Genomic DNA, 24485 nt, shown 5'->3' with positions numbered 1-24485 from the left:
ACTGGAGCAGCTCAGCAGATTTACAGTGGATAGGTGCATTAAACCTGAGGATTTTGGCCCTATAGAGACTGCAGAGCTCCATCACTTCAGTGATGCAAGTGAAATAGGTTACGGCACTGGCAGTTATCTCAGGCTCACCAACACAGCAGGAAGGGTCTGCGTTGCATTTGTTCTCGGAAAATCAAGAGTGACTTAGCGGCAGTAGCTCAGGAGGTAGAGCGGGTTGGCTGGTAACCTGAAGGTTGTTGGTTCGATCCCCGGCTCCTCCTAGCTGAGTGTCAAGGTGTCCTTGAGCAAGGCACCTAACCCTGACTGTTAGCTCCCGACGAGCTGGCTGTCGCCTTGCATGGTTGACTCCGCCGTCGGTGCGTGAATGTGTGCGTGAATGGTGAATGTGAGGCAATATTGTAAAGCGCTTTGAGTGGCCAATGGTTAGAAAAGCGCTATATAAATGCAGTCCATTTACTCCTCTCAAACAGATCACGATACCCATGCTGGAGCTTACTGCAGCAGCACTTTCCGTGAAAGTGGATCGGATGCTGAAGAGGGAGCTACAACAGGAACTCAAGGACTCTGTTTTCTGGACGGATAGCACATCGGTATTGGGATATATCCACAACAAATCAAGAAGATACCATACCTTTGTTGCCAACAGAGTTTCATTGATCTGTGAACTATCTCAAGACAAACTATGGAGATATGTTAACTCTAAGGACAACCCAGCCGACGACGCTTCATGTGGGTTAAACATAGAGCCATTCTTGAAGTCGGTAAGATGGCTGAAGGGTCCTCAGTTTCTAGAGAAGGAGGAAACAGACTGGCCTTAAATCCCAGAGAGGCTAGGACAAATCCCTAGATGATCCCGAGGTCAAAGAGGAGGTCTCTGCAACCATCGTTAGTGTGGACACTAATCCAACCAGCACGTTGATTGAGTATTACTCATCATGGAACAGACTGAAGAAAGGGATTGCATGGATATTAAGGATGCGGGCACTTCTCCTTTTACTACAGGAAAGGAAGAGAGCAGCAAGTGGAAACCTGAGCCCAGATTGGACAAAATTAAAGTCATTGAAAGGATAGATGAAGTATCTTAAGATAGAAGCTGGGGCACAGGAGCTGTCTGTGGAAGACATCAGAGAAGCTGAAAATTCCATCATTCGTTTCAAGCAAAGATGCTACCTCTCTCTGGAGCTTGCTCACTTGGAGAAAGGTATACAAGTGAAGGCAAGTAGCTCAATTTGTAAACAAAATCCAATTCTGGATGAGGGCATGTTGAGAGTGGGAGGGCGGATAAGCAGGTTGGCAATGCCGATAGAGATGAAGAATCCGATTATCCTTCCAAAAGGTTCTCACATATCCATGCTAGTCTTACGCGACATTCATCAGAGAGTTGGGCATTCTGGAAGAATTCATATGCTCTCCAAACTGAATCAAAGATACTGGTTGCCTAGTGCCAACTCCTCCGCCAGAAGGATCATCAAGAGGTGTGTTTCTGCTGGCGGATGCAAGCAGCAGCAGGAGAGCAGAAAATGGCTGACCTTCCGGAAGATCGTGTATTGCCGGATCTCCCACCCTTTACGCATGTTGGGATTGACTATTTTGGACCCATAAATGTAAAGCGGGGCCGGGCACATGTGAAACGCTGGGGAGTGATCTTCACTTGCCTCGCGAGCCGGGCTGTGCATTTGGAAGTAGCAGGCTACTTGGATACAGACTCGTGCATTAATGCGTTGCGCAGGTTCATGTGCCGCAGAGGACCAGTCACCAGCATACGCACAGACAATGGGACCAATTTTGTTGGAGCGCAGAAAGAGCTACAGAAATCTCTCAAGGAAATAGATCACCACAGGATTCAAAATGCACTGCTGAAAGATGGAGTCAAATGGACTTTCAATCCGCCATTTGGAGCCCACTTCGGTGGAGTTTGGGAAAGGCTAATTAAGCTGGTAAAGAAGATTCTGCATTCTGTCCTCAAGGAACAGGTGTTGGATGATGAGACTCTGCAGAATGCTTTGTGTGAGGTTGAGTCTATCATGAACGACAGACCACTAACAACAGTGTCCAGTGATCCAAACGCTTTGGAACCCCTAACCCCAAATCACCTCCTGCACCTAAAGGCCAAACCAGTTATGCCACCGGGACTATCTAAAAAGGAGGATATGTATTCTCGGCAGAGATGGAAACAGGCACAGTACCTTGCTGACCTCTTCTGGAAGAGATGGATAAGAGAGTATCTCCTTATCATGCAGCAGCGAAGCAAATGGCACAATCCTAAGCGGAACCTTCACCCTGATGATCTGGTCATCATAGTCGACGACACAGCACCAAGGAGCTCTTGGCTCATGGGCCGTGTGGTGAAGGCACTGCCTGGGCCAGGAGGGCTCGTTCGGAGTGTCTTGGTGAAAACCAAGAGTAGCATCCTGCAGCGACCCATTGACAAGCTCTGCCTGCTCCTGGAGGCAGGTGATTGAGTGTGATGGAGTCGTGATTGTGAACAGAAACACACACCTGCACACATACCCCCTGAACCTTGAGTTTCTCATTTCTCATACATGCACGCACACATTTCATTGACTTTTGAACCCCTCATTGCCCATGAATTCATGCATGGATTTCCAAGGATTACTTTTCCCCAAAGGATTACTTTTTTGTTCCATGGATTACTTTTTTCTTCCCAAGGTTTGGATTATAATGAACTATGGATTATGAGAAATGATGATCTATGGACTCTGATGGGCTATGAAGTTTATGCTGTGTTTGTCTATTTATGAAATTGTTTACTTTGGCTCCTTATTTAATTGATTAATTGTCTTGCTACCGCCTCAACAATTAGGGGCCGGTATGTTGGAGCCATAACGGAAGTATGAAATGAAATGGAAACAATAATAATTTATATATCTATGGTTAATTTGAGTTTGTAATCCGTCTGGCTCTCCCAGTAGGTCAGTTCTATTATTGCAGTTATTCAGCTAATTAAAGGGATTTAATTCACCTGCGGGACTGTAACACAAACGAGAGTAAGACGCGGCAGCAGGACCGTTTTTTGACCGCAAATATTCGCAAATGTTGGCAAATAAGTATAGTTATCAAGACAAATCATTTAGTTTGAAGCTTTATTTAATAAAGCATTTTTGATTGAACTTCGGATCGGATTGCCTACTTTGTTCTTTGGATTGCGCGTCGTCTACCCCGCTCCTATAGTGGCCTTTTAATCTTGGCAAAAGGCCACTACAATGTGTGTATTAACCGATGTAAGTCGCTTTGGATAAAAGCGTCTGCTAAATGCCCTAATGTAATTATAAACACAGTAAACAAAACAATGTGATTCAATACGATAGCCATATGACTTCCAACTCCCAAAATTTAGCTTGCATTGTGGCAACCCGTCTCTGGCACAGCGCCCCTGGAGGCCAAGGGGGCAGGTTGTGGAGGCGGTGTACCACAGATTTTCGACAGATGGCGCCAGTAAGAACATCAGTGCCAATCATTAAAATGCGGAGCACCTGAGGAGCAGGTTGGGAAGCATGCTTTAAAAAGCATGCTTCCACAATCATTCAGGGCTCTCCTGGTTCGCGTGTGCGGAGAGACCAGTCTCGTGGGTGATGGAAAAAGACTGCACACTCCTCCAAAGCTGAGTTTTTTGTTTGCTTTGTTAGATATATCATTTATGAATGAATAAAAGTGCAATTTTCAAGCCGGGTTGCCACATATGGTGGAGGATGCAGGCAGCTCGACCAATCTACGGACCATTTTCTAAGTAAACGCCGACTTCCAATGGAGGCAGCTCGACCGAGTTACAGGTTTTCCTTTTCAATGGATGAACGAACCCCAATGCAGAGCCTCGACCAAGCCACAGGTTTTTCAGTGGACGCCAGAACCCCGATGCAGAGCCCCAACAGAGCTGCAGCTGCCACCCAGAGAGAAACTGAACTCCTCCTCCGAGAGGCAGTCAAACGGCTCGAGCAGGGGCCCATGTTCAACGAGAAGACCAAGCAGATCCAGGAAAGGATCTAACCGAGGAGAAGAGCACCCTGAACAGGGAGATCCAGGATCTCAAGGACATGCTGGAGGTTAAGGAACGGAAGGTCAATGAACTACAGAACAGGATGGAGAACCTGCAGGAACAGCTCGGGACAAGGAGAAGCAGATGGGTAGCCTGAAAGGGAGGATCAAGTCGCTGCAGGCGGACACCTCCAACACAGACAGCGCCCTCACCAGGTTGGTGGATTTCCTCGCTGAGAAGGAGCATATCATCCAGCGGCTGAAGGAACAAAGGTTCCAGGATGACCAGGGGAAAGGTGAGGAGCTGGTGGCCAGCGGGACTATGCTGGAGAAGTTGAAGGTGGAGCACAAGATGGCCCTGGAGGAGACTGCCGCCAGAAACGAGGCCCAAAGCATGGACTGGTTCCGGGAGAGGGAGGCACTGAAGGCCCAGCTGTCGGGTTTGATGAAGGAGCTGGAAGTGAACCGGCAGGTCGCCCAACAGCTGAGCTTCAACGGCGGACCCCAGCCCCAGCCATTTGAGACTTGTTAGGACAGACGGGGAACAGCGCCACCTGGACGGGCAGCCCAGCCGAGGCGACGCGTCCGAGATGTGGAGAGGCGGGATCGCATCCGTCAGTTCCAAGAAGGGGAGGAACGGGAGCACCTGATCCGCAAGAGGAACTGGCTGGAGGTGGAGAAGCGGCGTCTGGACGCCGACTGCATGGAGCTGCAGTTCCTGGAGCGGGAGCGGCAGCGCATCAGGTTTGAGCGCCCGCCTGAGCAGTACGGCATCCAGAGGGAGTGGGTCGAGCTGCGCCGGCAGCGGGAGCAGGTCGAGCTGCGCTGGCAGCAGGAGCAGCTACGCTTCGGGCAGATCTACCGCTCCAGAAAGAGGGCCTACAGGTTCCAGGGGGGTCCCCTGCCGGGGCGGACCAACGCCAACACCCTATCCAGTCTTGACGCGGGTTTCTGGTCAGTCAGAGTTGCCCCGAGCCTTCATCAAAGGGTGGAGGAGTGTGGCAACCCGTCTCTGGCACAGCACCCCTGGAGGCCAAGGGGGCAGGTTGTGGAGGCGGTGTACCACAGATTTTCGACAGATGGCGCCAGTAAGAACATCGGTGCCAATCATTGAAATGCGGAGCACCTGAGGAGCAGGTGGGAAAGCATGCTTTAAAAAGCATGCTTCCACAATCATTCAGGGCTCCCCTGGTTCCCGTGTGCGGAGAGACCAGTCTCGTGGGTGATGTGATTCCACCTGGAGGAAAAGGACTGCACACCCCTCCAAAGCTGAGTTTTTTGTTTGCTTTGTTAGATATATCATTTATGAATGAATAAAAGTGCCATTTTGGCTTTAAGTAAGCTCCAGTTGGTGTGCTTATTGGAAGGAGGCGGCTCACTCACCAAGCCGGGTTGCCACAATATCTACCTCATTATGGCATTAACTTTTTCTCCAACTCCAGCCATACTGAAACTAAAATGTTATCTGAATCCTCTATTTACCTCATGTCCGCCAAATTAAAGAAACAATTGCCACTTACCTCAGATAGTTGGGACCCCGCACCTTAGGGCAGTAAGATTGTGTGTTATTGCAGTACTAGGTAGTGATTACTGGCTACACTCGCTATAATATGGTCCCCTGAGGTCAGTAACAGACTGTCTCTATGTCATGCAGATACTTTTTTTGGTTGAGGATCTTGAGAGCTGAAGCTTTTCTTTATCAGCTGCACCGTTAGAGCGTGTGTGCAAAGTGGGGTGTGTCTCAGACATGGCCTGATGTGTCTGCCCTATCGGGGAAATTCTCTCAAACCAGAAGGCCCAGCAACCCGTTTGTGTTCATCACAATTGATCTCAAACCCCAGTCCACATGGCCCTGTTCCCCAGCTGATTGACAGTCTGTCTCTGACTAGTAGAGTCAGGGGGAAAGGAACGCAATCATCAAATAACAAAACAGTAACTGACCTGTCTCCAAAACTCCTACTATCACATCCTAAATAAATGTACAAAAGTACAGAACTGAATACCAGTGTGTGCTCAAAAAAACTCTTGAGTCAATATGTCATGCGGCTTGAGGTAATAAGTATTGAAGTCTGCATTAATCTCATTCATTTATAGAGCAAGTTGAGCCTGATGAATAGTACAATGCACAGTGCATTAGATGAGTCCCTATACAGGTTAAGCACACCCTATGCATGCATGACCTCTCAATTAGCGTATATGGTTACCAGGGAAGCTGCTTGTTGAGTGTTGATGTGACACCTGTCCTCTCCTTATGGAGAGTGGGTGAAGGGCTGTTTACAGGGGAGCCAGCACCCCCACAATAAAACGGTGGCTCATGGGGTTGGGGTTTCTCCTAAACATGTGTTGGGAGGCTCTGAGATAGTACTCAATTTCCAAAGGATATGAATAAATGTAGTTTTGTCTCTTTTAGATCTCAGTAACTAGACCTCAGTAAAGTTATTTTCAGGTTTCCATATAGATTGTGAATTAGCAGAACTCAAGCCCTGTTTCAGTCATAAAGACACTCAATAAACACAGGTTTCACAGATTTCTTTACTCTTAGTCTCTTTATTGCATCAGAACATACATTTTTCATATATATCTATACATAATATACTTTATAAATGTAAATTTGTACACTACAATCTTTTATTGTAACATGTTAGAAAATACTCGTAACGCTCCAAAAACAAAGCACTAAAAACAGCTACCAAACATTGATTATTACTTCTCTTCATTGAATTTAGTTTTTTTTTCAGTTTTAAATTTTTTCACAGTTATTTTCCCACCAAGAACAGGAACAGGATGGCAAGATGCGTTCACACCAGAGGAGACGAGGAGAAATGATCAAAACAAAGAAGAGGAGGAGACACAGCGAGACAGAAGTAGCTATACCTGGCCCATGTATGATATGTGAATTTATTGCTAATTGAATAGACATCTCATTGGATTTTCATGATTGCAATGTCTTTGCTGTTCTCTATTTCCTTCATCAACACCTATTGCTGAAGGAGATATAGCTGAGATGCAGCCTCTAGCTGTTTACCAAGAGACTGGTATTTATTAAATTCATTGTTTGTAAGATATCATTACCACCTTGATTCTCGTTATGTTAAACAATACCTAGGACATGCAATGTGTTTCGCCTTAACGCCTTACTTTTAGTCAACATTTTACCCTGGCAATATGGGAATTGATTAAGGACATTATATTAAATACATAGTAAAATGAGGCCCAACATATTCTTAAGGTCAGTTACAGTGTGGGGAGCTAAAACAGCGGAAGATGGAGAGAATAAAGAGGGATGATGAGTTTCAGCCAAAACGTGACGAATACTTCAGATTACGAGATCAGATTTAAACTGAATAGTTTCTGTATTCCAAACCTATGGTTGTAACCAGAAAAGGTATACACGTACTGTATATTGTGTCAATTTTAACAAGCTGCACAAAATGCTACACAACAATCTGTAGCACAGAATGATTGTCCTCTGGACGCTCCTCATCACTCACTTTAACATCCCCTCCCTCATTATATCCCTTCTCCTCTCTCCTCTCCCACTTTATCCATGTATCCAGCAGTTTCTCAGCTCTATCTGTCCCATGAACAAGCAAACGCATACACAACCACACATACGTACATAAAAATGTACACATTTAACAAACCCTGTGAGCATAATTAGTTAGGTATTCAGATACACACACACACACACACACACACACACACACACACACACACACACACACACACACACACACACACACACACACACACACACACACACACACACACACACCTCGGACAGGCACATATAAATACACACTAACAGAATAAAAAAATAACATTCACACCTGCCCCAAAAAGACCCTCTTTAATTACAAAGTTTGACATGTTTTGGACCCAATCTAGCGGTCATCATGAGAGCTGGTTGGTGATTGGACCACGCACGTGTCTTTCATTGGCTGGACAAACAAACACTGCTGACTGTTTTTAATGTGGCAGTCACTGCTGGCGGGGCATAATATGATATGATTATCAGAGTCACACGCACTGCCTCCTGCTATTTTAGCGAGCCTTTAATTTATTTTCCATTAGACAATGGTGATTTAGTATCACTTGGGTACAGCTTGAGCCTACCCTGACACACAGAAAAGGACTTTGAGGTTATTCAAATCCCGATTTGTTAAACAGCAATTCAGATAGAACATTTTCTCTTTTCTGAGTAACGACTTGGTGATTTGTAGTCAAATCTGAAGCGATGGTATGCTTACTCTCCTCCTCTTAGTCTATTCTCCACTCCATTTTCCTCCACTCTGATGGGTGACTGGTGTATTGGGCTGCAGGAGTCCTTGATCCCAGTACAGTGGATGGAGGACCAACATAAGTACAGAGGGGTCTTATCACTGGCACACCCATTGCCTGCCACTGAACAGAGCATCAAGGGAAGGCAGATTTAGTTTGTCTGAAGCCTGAAAATTAATTTAGTTGAGTCTCATGAGTCTTTAACCCTACAGGCTGGTTTTCTTTATATTTTCTTTTAGGGAGGAAGGAACGAGAATAAGAACTTAAGACAGCCAAAGGCTTACATCTCAAATGTGCATTTTGGCACACAAAAACAAACAACTGAAACAGGTAACTGATGATCCGAAGGCATTTAGTCAACACTTAAACCAGTCAGTAAGGAAGGGATGCAGGGGAGTTCTATCTGACGGTTACCATGCCAAGAGTCAAATCAGTCAAATTTAAATTACCAGGTTGCCCTGGTATTATGTTGGATAAGGCACAGGCTGTGTCTCACGACATCATGGGTATCAAACTTCCCACCATCCTATAACTCCCCATCTCGCTCTTCTCTGTCACCCTCCACTGGGAATTATTCTAAATGAAGCAATGTTAGAAAATCAATTGATATTGTTGTTGTTTTTTGCTCATGAATCAAGAATAATGAGAATTGGCTTTACTTTGAGACATTTGTGAATAGGTGACATATCCTGGTTCCAATGATTTAAATGTACATACAGATTGGAAAAGCCACAAGCATTGACAGATTACTAGCTCGCTTAGCGGTTGTTCTGAACCTCGGACATACCTCTTCAAAGCAAATCTGCACCAAATGACTGTCAATGGAGCCCTTTATGAAGAGGGCCCAGAGTGCATGTGTGAATAAATGTTTGACTTCATAGAACACCACTTCTTCCTACAGGGTCTGAAAGGGGGATTATTATGCTTCTGCGTCGTAAGGAGGCCCACTGACTAGCCTGGTATGTCTTCCGGTTCATTTCTGCAGGCCGTGAAATTAATCAGGAGCTTTTTGTGAAGAGAAAACCTTTTGGTGGCACATAACCATCGACGCACAATCATAGATACACCATAATAGAGACCCACAAGTACTTGAATTACCCCTTCTGGGCCGATCTGATGTCAGGACAGCACTGCACATGGGGCGGGTCATGACACAGACAAAGCAGAGTTTTGATTGGCTTATTCAAGATAAATTGACCAATGAGGGCTCAGGTAACTTTTTTTTGCTCAATGGGGTCTTCCTTAAGATGTGCTGTGAGAGGACTATGCTCAGAACTAGCATTTTTCACAGCTATGAAACCACAAAACCGTATTAACTAGTGACTAGTGGAACACCCGAGCCTCACTATATCAGAATGGCAGATCGGTCCCCACCTGTCTGGGTGTTATTGTGTATGTGTGGTCTATAGTACACTAGCATCAATGGTCCAACATACAGATCTCATTGAAGATATAGAAATGGTCCAACACAGTTATAGTACAACATCTATACATCAACTATACATTGTGCATGTATTTTTCTTTGTTGTGGTTAGGATGAGGAGTGTGGAAATTGGTCATAATTTCTTCTTCAGGGGTTTAAAATGGGTGGGGAGGTATTGGTCAACACAAAGGATAGACACCATTAGGACTGTTTTAGTCTTCAGTTAGCGACTGAACTAGCGCCTCCGCTCCTGAACCTCAGTCCTGGCCACTGGTCGCATCACCAATGTCTTGGAATGTGTAAAAAGACTGCAAAAGACATTGCAGTCAACTTGTTGCAATTTTCACACAAGAATGGTGGCACAGCTACGATGAGTTTACTTCACTACAACCTCTTCAGCTAACATTGAATCTACGGCACTGCTTAAGGATTAAGTGTCACATAAGGGTGCTCGGAGGGGAGCTGGTGTGTGTGTGTGTGGGGGGGGGGCTATCTAAGGAAATAGGGGGGTTTAGGGTACCACAGAGGGAAAGGTTTTGTAAGGGTGACAACGGACTGAAGGTGTTCTACTATCGGGGGTACAGAGAGCGATCACTGACGAGGAACATCAGGTGTTCTCTTCAGGGCTATAAGGTGGAGCATGAGTCTGAGGGTGTCGATGTTAGGATATGACGGTGGCCCTCATGACGATAGCTGGGTCCTCTATGTCAGCCTTGCTCTGGACCATCCGCAGCTCCAGCTGGGGCGGGCTGGGCCGCCTCCCAGGGCCGGCCAGCTCTGGATGGGAACAAAGACATCATGTGACTCCCTGCTGCTGTTCTTAGTACAGCTCAATACAATGGATCAAATGAAAAGTAATCATGACTACCTCAAATATGTTTGTGTATTATATATATAAACTAGCCACAAAAAGTAAGGAAATTTGTGTTTGGTAGATTTTATCGTTGTTGTAACAATGCTTCATGGCAAGGAAGACAGTAGGAAACAGTAGTATATCATTTGTCCGAAGTCAACTAAAACTACACCAGACTAAACTAGACTAAAAGTACCTGGATGGAGTACTATTTCTTGAACCCGTAGCGTGTAAGCCATGGACACTGGTCACTTGGATGAAGCTAAATTCACAGTTCTGTGTCTAGCAAGTCTGCAAAGTTTCTGTGCAGAGCTTCCTACATTTATACTTCAACATCATATAAACATATACAAAAGGGCTATACTCAAAAATCTTAGATATACCTATAGAACAGGGGTACTCAAGTAGAAATGATGAGGGGCCAGAATTTTTTTTTTCAGTGACTCAAGGGGCCGGTCGGTATACGTGTGACTGAGGCCGATATATGCTCTGTTTTAGACGTAACGCGTAAGCACGTAAGATACATAACCCCCCCTTGCGCGGTAAAATATCCCCCCTTACGTGCTTAAGTGCGTCGGCCAAAATTCCTGACTATGCGACTAAAACACTACGGCCCTACGCAGCTCGCAAAGACTGTGATTGGCCAGCTAACCACATCCTTTCAGGAGTCCCACATTTCCGGTTTTACAGCATAATAGCGCCATTTTTAAAAGGCCGTGACAGAAGCGAATGAGGAATTTTGAATAAGGAGAAGAAGAAAACACAAGAACGAATGATGATAATTATAAATATAAACAAGCCAGCGATTTCCACTTCCACGCCCACAGATTCGTTCGTTGCTCCCCCTACTGTTCTGGCGGAGAATCCCCTTTCAACACGCGCAATCCTTAAGGAACCTTAAGGGAACCGTAAATCAAAACTTGTCTAAAACAAGTCCCTTGTGTAAATTACGTGCTTACGTCTCTGCGTCTAAAATGATCCTAAATCGGCCTTGACTGCTGCTGAGATGGACTGTCTGCCTCGAGTTTGGGAGGGCTGGAGCGGTCTGTGGGCTGGAGTGCTATCTGTTTATCGTTGCAACCCCCAGCCTCGTATTGAGATCGCGGCGCGCGGTTTCAAAATAAGAGCGCCCAGCATTTTTTTATTTATTTTTTTTATAATTAAAAAGACTTTTCAAAACAGCTCGAGGGCCATTAATAGACACCCCGCGGGCCGCTACTTGAGTATGACTGCTATAGAATCTTAGACGAGGACCTACATATATTTACACAAGGTCCTCAAAGATCCTCTGACAAGGACCAGCTGAAAGGCAGTACATAAAATCAATTTTTATTATTATTATTTATTATTATTACAAACCACCCTGGGTCTCACCGTGCGCGTAAGATATGGTCCTCTGGATGACATGGTGCATAACTGAGAAGGTCTTCTCACAGGCTGTCTACAGAACACAGAGTACCAGAGAACCATTATAAACAACACAGAGCACCAGTATGAACAACAACACAATGAACTATTATAAACAACAACACAGAGCACCATTATAAACAACTAAACAGAATACCAGAGAACCATCATAAACAACACAGAGTAGCATTTGTGGCAACCCGTCTCTGGCACAGCGCCCCTGGAGGCCAAGGGGGCAGGTTGTGGAGGTGGTGTACCACCGATTCTCAACAGATGGCGCCAGTAAGAACATTGGTGCCAATCATTGAATGCGGAACACCTGAGGAGCAGGTGGGGAAGCATGCTTTAAAAAGCATGCTTCCACACTCATTCAGGGCTCTCCTGGTTTGCGTGTGCGGAGAGACCAGTCTCGTGGGTGATGTGATTCCACCCGGAGGAACAAGACTGTGAATTCCTTCAAAGCAGAGTTTTGTTTGCTTTGATAGAAAAATAATTTAGGTTTGAATAAAAGTGCCATTTTGGCTTTAAGTAAGCTCCAGTTCTTGTGCTGATTGGAAGGAGGCAGCTCACTCACCAAGCCGGGTTGCCACACATTATAAACAAAAACAGAGAACCATTATAAACAACACAAAGCACCATTCGGGTGCCTCACACCAAACACGACGGGGCGACAAGATCCCATACAAAGTGAACGTAGAGGCACGTTACGGCGTATCGGGTGAATTATTCGCTAGAGAAACCGGCGACAAGTTCTTGTCGCGGCACACTTTCGCCTTTAAATGTCTTGAATGCTTCTTTTTGTCTGCGTGTAGGCAGATCTGGCCTTTCCTGTTGTGGGAGCATTTAAGGCGAACGCGTTCACGAGGATTTGTGGCGCGACAAATTTGCTCGAGTTGAAATATTTAAACTTTGTATATACAATTATAGTATATAATTGTATATATAATATCACGGCCGAAAGCTCTGTGCGCCTCCAGATGGCCGTAGCGCGGGGAGCTCCCATAGGGATTGGGCTTCTCGGGGTTTGTTTACCGGCATTGCTATGGTTTCCGGTCTTGTGTGTTCCAACGGTTTATTAGGTAGGCGGCCTATCTAATAAATCTCTGTCTAATCAATACTTCATTCACTGCCACTTCCGTGGTCATTACAATATTATGAATAGGCTGCGTCGGGTTCTCCGACGTCTCTCCCTCTTCCACAAAAGGTAAAGACATGCAACGGTGTTATCTCGGCGATGGTTGAGAATGAATTGGCTCCCTGTAGTACAGTGGTTCTCAACCTTCTTTGAGAAAACGCCCCCCTGACCTTACCCTGATCCTCTGGCACCCCCCCGTGTTATATTGCTTAAAGTTGTCAATGCATAATTTTCATTGATTTTGCGTTGGTCACTAATAGCAATGAATGCCCTCTGAGTCGGTTTTGGTGCAAAAAATAAAAGAATATTAATGAATATTCATGGAATGCAAATGTGTCACCTCTGACTGGAGAGAGAGAGAGAGAGAGAGAGAGATCTTATTGGACAAGAAAGAAGAGTTGAGGAAGAAATGGTTGGATTGAACATTCATTCACCGTGACCGCGGTGCGAGCACTCCCGCGACTCCCGGCCGCTACGGCACCCTGCGGCCCGGGCACCGTGACCTTGGGCACCGTGAACACGCCCGCGGCTCCCGCCGTGCCCCGTGAACGAATGAATGAATGGCCCGGGAACCATGGGAACCGCGGCCCGGGCATCGCGGACACAGCAAAAACAGATATTAGAGGCAGGGGCCTAATTAGGCCTATATATTTTGTATTTCATGGAGAATACGCTCAGAGCAGCTGGAACTGAACAACAGCAAGAGGAAGGAGGAAAACGGGCTATGAAACAAAATTTGTGATTTTTTTCTTGCTATCGGCCATGTTTGATTGTGTTGTGTTGGTTATTGAACTGTTAACCCACAAACTTTTATGTTTATCAGTGTTACTATAGAGATCATGACGATAGCTGATGTAACGGGAGTCCGGGCGTGTGCAGGACCGAACCGCGCTGTATTATCACTGTTCCACTGCGCATAGACAGTAAAAAGTAGCTGAGACGGTATAGGGGTTAGAAACCAATAAATGAAAATAAAATAAATAATTATTTCAGGTAGCCAATTTTTTCACCCCAAAAAAAATAAAAACAATGAAAATTTAAAATTCCCCCCCAAAAATGGAATCACGTTCCCAGCGCCCCCCTAGGTTGTGCGAACGCCCCCGTTGAGAAAACCATGATGTAGTAGCTCGCATCAAATTTAAAACGATGGTACTGGCATACAAGGCAGTCAATGGAACTGCCCCTGCCTACCTCCAAGCATTGGTAGAGCCACACGCCCCAGCTCAATCCCTCCGCTCAACAACCTCAGCTGGACGTCTGGTACCGCCATCGCTAAGAGCTAGCAAAGGTTGATCAGCAAAGTCACAACTTTTCTCGGTTTTGGGACCTCAGTGGTGGAACGAGCTCCCTGCCGGTCTCAGGACCGCAGAGTCGCTCACTATCTTCCGAAAAAGGCTCAAGACTCACCTGTTCAGAGTCCACCTTGACTCTGCATAGCCACCCTCCCCCTTCTGGCCACCATTGTACGTTGTATTGTGTTGTATTGTATTATAGTACTTAACTGTGTAGCAATGTTGTGTCGCAACATTGTATTGTATTGTGTTGTATTGTATTATAGTACTTAACTGTGTAGCAACTGCAGTAGCTGCTATCATTGCTGTAACACGGGGAATTGGTTAGCCTAGCGATTGTTGTACTTGCACTTGGTTCTATGAAAATCCTTACTGTACCGACAGCGATATATTGTTAATGTTCTTATTGTAAGTCGCTTTGGATAAAAGCGTCTGCTAAATGCCCTAAATGTAAATGTAAATGTAAGAACCGTTGGTGGCCAAAAGTTGTGGCGCGACAAAACATATTTAGTGAAGCAAAGAGAGCCGACTTTGTCTGATTCCACATAAGGTTTCATTGATTGGCCCGCAATCTCTAGTCTAGAATATTTGTAGACATTAAAAATGCAACGTTCCATTCATTCATTATCATTTAAACGCAGAGGCTAGGCATTGACACACAGCTATTGCTGACCCGATTAGGAGAGCTTGGTCTAGAAGATCCTGTCCATATTGTTGGGCAGGATGAAGTAGGCTATAGGTCTTTTTAGACTGCCAAGCCGGTTCGGTCGCAGCTTGGGACGCCCGGTGATTTCACCTTCTTATCTCAAGTTTCCTGTGTTAAACCAAGGGGGTCAAATCCCCCGTTCGTCACGGCGCAGGCTTTCTTGGTTCACTGGAGAAGGCCTGGCTGCGCACGGAGTCTAGACCTCTTTAGAATAAACAATACATTTAAATTTTTTTATGAATGAAGACACCCGCATGCAATAATGAGTTCACGTCTGAGTGTAGACTACAAACGCGATTAACTATGATCAGGGATGTTTGTTACTGTCTAGACACGGTCCAAGCCTAAATAGTGAACTCCATCACAGCCTCACCGAAGCGCCTACAGTGCTTAATGCAAACAATAGCAACAAATAACGCCAGCAGAAATTCTCCAACATCCGCTGGTCTCAGCATGATACATGTCTACTGTAGCCTATGTCTTCTGTCATTGATCAATATGAAGACATTTTAAGCACGATGGTTGAACTAAAATCAGAGGGAGACAGCAAGTGCAGCTATAAAGCGACCTCCCACACAAGAGCAATGGAATCATTTGATTTTATTATATGCCTAAAATTGCTGCAATAAATTATTTTGTTGTTGACTTCATCTTTGCTGTTTAAATCTAACAGTAGTATATGAGTAATATATCGGCAAAAATATAACTGTATTTGGTTGCGAAATTGCGCCAGCTGGGTGGTATTGGATGTCTTTTAATAAAACGCATCCAATACACAGAATGTCCGCTCGTGACGCCACTGAGGCTATAGTAGGCTAACGATGCTCTTAGCATCCTACGAGTACCCCTGGAGTCCTCGTTAGCTACGAGCGTTTTCACAACGTTCATTACCAACAATGCTTTCGGGAAACGGTGTGACAACTGTACGATGCTCGTACGACGCACTTCTCGATCCAATTAGGCTAACGATGCTTTCGGGAAACGGGGCCCAGAGCACCATTATAACAAATTAACAGAGCACTAGAGAATCATTATACATAACAACACAGAGAACCATTATAGAAAACAAAGTAGAGAACCATTATAACAACACAGAGGACCTGATTAAACACGCATTTTGTGTGTTTAATGTTTATAACGTGTTTGTGTGTGTGTGTGTGTCTCCCATACCTTCAGATCATTGGGATAGTGGTGTGTCCATGCTAGCAGCATAGCAGCGAAGAGATCTCCAGTGCCCACAAACACAGCATCCACCTTGGGCACGTCCATCCGCACCCTCTGTGTGGATCTGCTCCCGTCTGGGTGAACTGGTGACATGCATCACACATCAACACACAGTTGAACCACCCCTCTAAGGAGTCCTGGAGCACATGCTCCCACAACAGGAAAAGCCAGATCTGCCTACACGCAGACACAAAGAAGCATTTAAGACAGACTTACTAGACACCAACATTAACAACATTATTCAGTCCTCAGTTATCCTAAGGGCAACAGTCTAACAAAAGACATATAGGGAGGCAAACATCCAAATGTACAAAACAAAGCATGAGAAAAAGCAAGGTTGACTAGAAACACATTGATGTAGACAAGCAGGAAACTAATTACCAGTGCGTTGGCTTCCAAGAGAAACCAGGAACTGGTCTCCCAGTCTGGAGGGCAGGTCAGACGAGGTGATGACAACTGTGTCTGGACCCATCGCATGGAGCAGATCCATCACCTGGGAATAGAGTCACATGGTCACTACCGGACAAACCAAACTTCTTTGTCTACCTAGTAGGTCACTACCGGACAAACCAGGTTAACAAAGATCCCATGGAAGATCAAGAAAGAGGAGGAGAGACCCTGCCGGAGGAAGCCCGGGGCACCCGTCTGGAGCGAGGCCCAGACGAGCGCCTGGTGGCCGGTTTTGCCACGGAGCCCGGCCGGGCACAGCCCGATGTTGGCTTCTCCGTCCTTTTGGCCCAACACTCAAAGGAAAACCTGTTACCTTGTTAGTGAGTGAGGGGAAGATGAAGCATGAGATTGGCCGGAGAATCTAAGTGGTATTTCATTCACTTTACTGCACTGCTGTGACAAAAAGAGAGCTGAGCTGGAAGGCAGAAGTCTCTATATACTGGTCAATCTTCGTGGTCATTAAATATGGGCCATCATGACCGAAAGAACGAGATTACGGGTACAAGCGGCCAAAATGGGTTTTCTCAGGAGGTTGGCTGGCTTCTCCCTTAAGGATAGGGTGAGAAGCTCAGCCATCCGTGAGGAACTCGGATGGCAGCAGAGGCAGCAGAGAGAGAGGTCATGTTTCCCGAAGCTCCGCTAGGCATTGGAAAAAACTACTTAATTCATTGTTCAGATCTACTTTATCTTATTTTATTTCATGATCATAATACCTAACAATATATTGTTTGTTTCCGTCGTCCTCCATCGCTCGATTCAACAATATATTTTGGCACTTTTGATGACTCCCGGATCAGACCGCAGAAAAAGCCTTGGACTTTCCTATCGCCAACATGCAGGCATGCAAACTAGTCACCTTTCGGCGAAATTCGCCGTTTTGAAGACAAAATTGACCACTTGTGTGATTCGTGGAGATCCGTTGAGAAAACATTTGGGGGGGGGGGGGGGGGGGTCTGATGGCCAGCCATGGAGTCCTTGTAGCGCCTGCTAATACATTCTCAATGGAGAGGCGAGCGGACAGAGAGAAGGCGCAGCATTCTGTCAGGCGGCACGACAAGTGGGCGCACTCCCGTGGAACTGTCGCTTCCGTGCTCGTCGAACGCATGCGCGCGCTCGTGAAGCCGCGCGGCCAACCGACAGCGTGAGCGGAAAGTCGCCTACCATCTGAAACGGCCAAGCGTGAGCCCAGCGGAGCCTTTAAATGCCTCGTTTCCACCGAGCGTTTCCACCGCCGACAGTACCCTCATGGTAGGCCGGATGTCGATCGCCGCGGCAGCTACGTAAACATCCCAAAGGTTAACGACGAGAACTGATTCCCAAAACAAACATAACAAAAATATGGTCACGTAAATAAAATATACAAACGAACAGAGCTTCGTCTCCCCGCGACCTTATATTATCTAAAACGTTCTCATCGATTCAGCCAATGAGAGTGCGAGGGTAAACAAATGATAAGGCACCACCACACAAGTTAATTAACGATCGCTGTAGGCTTCAATATCATGCAAGCACTTTGTTTTCTTTTTATTTTGTTCTACATCACAATTGCATGCTTTAATAAAGTATTGTAATAGGTCCATGCTCCACCTCCTTGTTCGCCCAAGCTAACGTTTTACGCGACACGTCCATTGTCCAGAATAATACCTCGCAGTTTGTTTTTATCCCCATGTCACGCCCACTTTTGGTGGTGGAAACGCGAACCGTGCCGCAACTTTGCGAACCGAACCGAACGCACCCTCCGGTGGAAACGCGCCAAAAGAGAATTTTTCAGCGGGTCACCAGTTGTGTTGATACATACTAGTCGATATAGCCGAGAGAAGTCGCTGTTTTGCAGCATGCAAAACAGCGAAAGCGGGCCCTTGAGACACTGGTCCAGGCCAAGAAGAAAAATAAATAATGGCATACTCCTATTGCCCTGTCCTCCCACCTCTTTTTATTCTTCTCAATATTCGTTCTTAATTTTGTAATAAGTTATGTAACTATTGGGGCTGCCCTTGCACATAATAAATTAATGCTTTGTTCGTAATTGTGCGCAGTCCTGTAATTTTTTTTAGCTTGTGACTAACCCTAATACATTAAAAAATGTAAAAGAAAACTCCCCGGAGTATAAACCTGGAACCCTATAGTGGGTCTGTGTTTTTCTCACGCATCATTCTCACCTTTTTCACCCCGAGCCAGTTTGCATGCCTGAACATGCCTCTGTACTATATCTCAGGCACGGAGACTGGGAAATGCACAGACTGCACCAAACTGCAACAGACAGTGGCTTTATTTGAAACGAGACTAGCAGCATTAGAAAAATGCAAAGGACTCCTCCAGGATACAGTGCCGATGGGTGAGTTTGCTGAGCTCACTCAGATACAGCAAGATGATCAAAGCTACACTGTATCCTTCCCGAAGCTGGACAAGAGAGAGACAGTTCCAGCTGCGTCTCACTGGCACAGAGTCGGCGCTAAGCCAAAACAACATACCAAAGTGAATCAACAAGTTCACTCAACGCCAAATGCTAAGCTACCCAAAGCTAAAGTTACATGTATCAGCCGGATTAGCCCGTCACTGAAATTAACCCTGCCACTGAAGAACCAGTTCCTGCCACTTCAAGAGTCCACGAACGCGCCTGCCACCGATGCACCCCTGAGCCCCGAGATGCGTCCGGACGGACAGTGCAGACAGAGACGGTACGGACAGAGCAACCAGTTGCCACGGAGGCGGGCTGCGCATGTGTCTGCCACCGTCCAACAAGGGCCCATCTCAGAGAAGGCAGATGAACCAGACACTCTGATTATAGGAGACTCAACCATCAAGGATCTAACCGGTAAGAAGATCAAAACATGCAACTTCCCATATGGAATGGTAAGTGATATCAACCATAAACTAGCCAAAAATCATATTGGAAAACCCCAAAATCTCACAGATTATTGTGCATGCAGGATTTAATGATATTCAAAGAGAACAGTCAGAACTTCTGAAGAGGGATTACACTGATCTATTGGATACACTGGACAAAATACACATCAAGTCATTCATCAGTGGACCAATACCAGCAGTTGACAGGGGAATAAACAGATTCAGTCGTCTACTTGCACTGAATACATGGCTTTCCAGAGTCTGCAATGAAAGAGGAAGGGGCTTTATTGACAATTTCAACTTATTCTGGGGGCGCAAATATCTTTTCAGAGCAGATGGCCTACACCCAAACAGGTTAGGCTCAAAACTGTTGAGGGATAATCTTCTCTTCTCGCTTTCCCACAAATCTCCATGGTCTGACGCACAGGCCACAGTCAGAGCACAGGTTGAGAAGAAGCGAGACTACAGCCTCCCCAACACATCTACTCTGCCACTATCTGACACACAGATAGCAGACAGCCCACAGACCTTGAAGAGAGACAACAGCCCGCCCGACGCCATCAACACTGTGCCTTCCCCCATCGCGGATGCTGGCTTGGCGAGGAACGGCCACCCCCCTCCTCTGCGTTCCCCCATCGACGATGACCTCCAGCCTCATCTCTCCCATAGCCACAACAACAACTCCAGCTCCAATGTCTACTCCCTTTGCGATTTTCCAGCCGAATTTAAGAAACTGGAATATGTTGGCATCAAACTTGCATCTGTGTCAATGATAGCATCGCCACGTCATGGCCACAGGCTGATAACACCCAAGAGGATGGCGCCCCAGCCCCCCCCCTGTACTGATAGTAGTCCTGAGTATTACTGAGACAAAAAAGGGTTCAGCCGTAGACGCAGTATAAAGGAAGTTTCACATAATCTGCTGAACCAAAGGTTGCCTACGTCAAAGCAGGGCAACTTTCGCATTCATGCTGTAGTCACTAAGAGAGTAAACAAAGGGAAACTTAGACACACTGCTAACCTCACAAATCTCATATCTATTGCCTCCAAACCAAAAACAACCTTAAAGCCTATCAACAGCACCATCAGGATGGCTCTACTTAATGTGAGGTCTCTTAATAACAAATCATTTTTAGTTAATGATTTTATTACCACTTCTAAACTGGATTTTATGTTTTTAACTGAAACATGGCTGGAACAAAATAACAGTGCAACCATTCTGATAGAGACAGCTCCCCCGACTATAACCTTTTTGATGCATTTAGATCTGGAAAAAGAGGTGGAGGGGTTGCTGCTATATTTAAAAATGTATTTCAGGGGAAACGGATGTTATTTGGTGATTTTCTATCGTTCGAATACCTTAGTGCTGTATTGAAATGCTCCCCCAGAGTTATCCTATTAATTATTTACAGGCCACCCACATATTCTGCAAATTTTTTCGATGACTTCACAGAATTATTGTCTAGCATCTCCACAGAATTTGACTGTCTAGTTATAACTGGTGACTTCAATTTTCATACTGATGATTTGAATGACAAGTGTGCAAAAAAACTTTTTACCATTTTGGACACATTTGAACTGTCTCAACATGTGAAAGAGACTACTCATTGTTAGGGGCAAACTCTAGACCTGGATCACAAAGGGCCTCAATGTTTCTGATCTCTCTGTGACTGGTCCTTCCTTGTCTGACCACTTTTGTGTTTTCTGTAACATATCTTTTATTCCCGACATACAGACAAAATCAAACACTGTCAAAAAACGGTATATCAATGAAGATTCTAATGTACTTTTTAAAAAGGCCATCTCCTTGCTACTACCTCTAAACCCATGTTCTGCTGATGATCTTGTAGAAAACTTTAATTTGAAAATTTTGAAAGTCATAGATGTCATTGCACCTTATAAGGTTAAAACGATTTCGGGAAAGCAAAAGGCACCCTGGAAAAAAGCTGCTTCTGTAACAGCACAGAAAAAAGAATGCAGGAAGGTTGAACGCATCTGGCGTAAAACAAAACTTCATATTCACCATGATACAGTATCTCTAAAGAGAGCCTCCGTGCCTACAATTTAGACTTAAAAAATGCTAGAGAAACCTTTTTCTCCAATATCATTAAAACCAACACTAATAATGCAGGAACCCTATTTGCAACTGTTGACAGTCTAACCCTAACCCTAACCCTAACCCCCAACACAAATTCCACCTGATCTCCATTCCACGCAGAAATGCAATGAGTTTGCAGCTTTTTATACTGATAAAATTGAAGGTATCAGACGCGCCATCAATATCTCCACTTCAAACAAAAATGTTGGACTACCACCCTGCTCAGGCAAAAATAACGTGGCAAGGATGGCATGCTTTAATGTTATAGACTCTCAAAATCTTGTGGAAACTGTGACACAACTAAAGCCATCCACCTGTTGCCTTGATACTATACCTACCAACCTCTTTAAGAATGTTTTCGACTGCCTAGCAGTAGACATATTGCAGATAGTTAACAACTCTCTCCAGTCAGGCAATTTCCCAAAAGCTTTGAAAACTGCAGTTATTAAACCCCTTTTAAAAAAGCGGAGCCTAGATGCCTCTGTTATTAACAACTACAGACCAATGTCAAATCTACCCTTCATAAGTAAAATCATTGAAAAAGTTGTCCTCCAGCAACTTAATCACTTCCTGGCATCAACTGGTTGCTATGACACCTTCCAATCAGGATTTCGACCCCTGCACAGCACTGAGACCGCCCTTATTAAAGTTGTAAACGACATCCGTCTTAACACAGACTCTGGCAAAACCTCAATACTAATGCTACTTGACCTCAGTGCTGCATTCGACACTGTAGACCATACATTACTTCTGGACAGGTTAGAAAACTGAGTGGGGCTTTCAGGCACCGTCTTAAATTGGTTCAGGTCCTACCTAAAAATTGGAACTACTTTGTTTCCATTGGCGACTTTGTATCAGAATCAAGCAACGTGACATGTGGAGTCCCACAAGGTTCGATCTTAGGACCCTCTTTATTCAACATCTACATGCTCCCACTAGGGCAAATCATGCAAAATAACAATATTGACCATCATTGCTATGCTGATGACACGCAAATCTATGTATCGCTATCACCAAATGACTATCGGCCCATAGATCTGCTGTGCCAGTGCATTGAGCAAGTGAAAGAATGGATGTGCCGAAATTTAGGACAAAACAGAAAATGAGGACAAAACAAAGATAATTGTATTTGGTTCTAAAACGGAAAGGCTTAAAGTAACCCAACACCTTCACTCTCTGTCCCTGAAAACCTCAATCAAAGCCAGAAATCTAGGGGTTATCATGGATTCAGATTTACATTTCAACAGTCACATCAAATCAGTTACAAAATCGGCATATTATCACCTTAAAAATGTAGCAAGACTTAGAGGGCTCATGTCCACCGAAGACTTACAAAAACTTGTACATGCCTTTATCACTAGTAAGCTTGATTACTGCAATGGCTGCAATGGCCTCCATACAGGTCTCCCAAAAGTAAGCTTGATTACTGCAATTACTGCAATGGCCTCCATACAGGTCTCCCAAAACAAACTCTGAGGAAGCTTCAGCTTGTTCAGAATGCTGCTGCTAGAGTTCTAACAAAGACCAAAAAATTTGATCATATTACACAGATTCTGAAATCGTTACATTGGCTTCCTGTAGGTCAGAGAATTGATTTTAAAATCATGTTGCTAACCTATAAATCCCTACGTGGTTTAGGCCCAAAATATTTAACTGATATGCTTCCACTACATTAGCCTTCTAGACCAGTAAGATCCTCTGAGATCAATCTGTTAATTATCCCCAGAGTAAACACAAAACATGGGAAAGCAGGATTTAGTTACTATGCAACAAATAGCTGGAATAAACTCCCAGAGGATTTAAGACTTGCCCCAACTCTGAGCACCTTTAAAACAAGACTGAAGACTTTTATGTTTGCTATAGCTTTCTGCTAAATCTTAAATACATTGCACTTTCTAAAAAGCTTTTTTAACTTTGCCTTTATTTTCTATAAAATGCCTTTTTCTATTTTACCCATTTCTTTGCATTTGTTTTTCTTTTACTTATCTATTATTTTATTTTATTGTATGACAATGTTTATATGTGAAGCACTTTGAGTCTGCCTTGTGTATGAAAAGTGCTATATAAATAAAGTTGCCTTGCCTTGCCTAGAGCCACAGCTCCTTTGCATAAAAAGGAGTCAGTGAAGCCGGGTGGGTCGGGCATCTGCTAAGTACGCCCACTGGGCGCCTCCCTAGGGAGTTGTTCCTGGCATCCAGGTCTACTACTACTACTACTACTCTTCGTCCCCTATGGGACATAAGGCTTCAATGAGCAGTCTCCATTCCGCTCGGTTTTCTTTTGCCTGGTGGTGACCATCTTAAGGCGACCTTTGTGATGCTGTCCTGCTCCATCCTCAACACATGTCCTAACCATCTCAGGCGTCTGTGCGTAATCTCCTTTGTGATGCTCCAGAAAACCACTCAGAGAGGTAATTTCCCATGATGACAGTACACTCAAATGTTCATAGTAGTTTTTATGATTGAGAGGATCTTTGATGGTATTCCTTACGAGTGCAGTATCGTCCAGAGCGTGTTTCGGTGGACACTGTCAAAAGCCTTCCGGAAGTCCATGAAGTTGATGACACTGTTGTATGATGTTACGCAGAGCAAAGATCGGGTCCATACATCCTCTTCCCTTCCTGAAGCAGGAAGTCGCTTTGTGAGTCGCTTTGTGATTTTGTACACTGTGCCGAGGTTTCCATAGGCTGCAGCTTTCTCGGCTTCACTTGCCAGGTGTTCAACAAACACCCTTTTGTCTCTCCGAGCACTCCTCTTCACCTCTCTGT

The 24485-nt window shown here is 45.0% G+C and overlaps 1 protein-coding gene across 3 annotated transcripts in view; it reads right to left on the bottom strand.

The window, feature by feature from the left end:
• Window positions 1-6520: 6520 nt before the first annotated feature.
• pdxkb (pyridoxal (pyridoxine, vitamin B6) kinase b) overlaps window positions 6521-24485 on the bottom strand; it is an 88725-nt gene continuing 70760 nt past the window's right edge. For all 3 annotated transcript variants that reach the window (XM_030379045.1, XM_030379044.1, XM_030379047.1), the window contains 4 exons: window positions 16705-16816; window positions 16270-16406; window positions 11934-12000; window positions 6521-10483 (listed from right to left, as the gene is read on the bottom strand). In XM_030379045.1, the coding sequence (XP_030234905.1) occupies window positions 10368-10483; window positions 11934-12000; window positions 16270-16406; window positions 16705-16816 (432 nt within the window). In that variant the 3' untranslated portion in view covers window positions 6521-10367. The remainder of the gene's footprint in view (window positions 10484-11933; window positions 12001-16269; window positions 16407-16704; window positions 16817-24485) is intronic.

Source organism: Gadus morhua, chromosome 15 (genome assembly GCF_902167405.1).
Source record: "Gadus morhua chromosome 15, gadMor3.0, whole genome shotgun sequence".
Lineage (NCBI taxonomy): Eukaryota > Metazoa > Chordata > Actinopteri > Gadiformes > Gadidae > Gadus > Gadus morhua.
The sequence above is the reverse complement of the archived record's forward strand: the minus strand, read 5'-3'. Positions and strand labels throughout refer to the sequence as shown.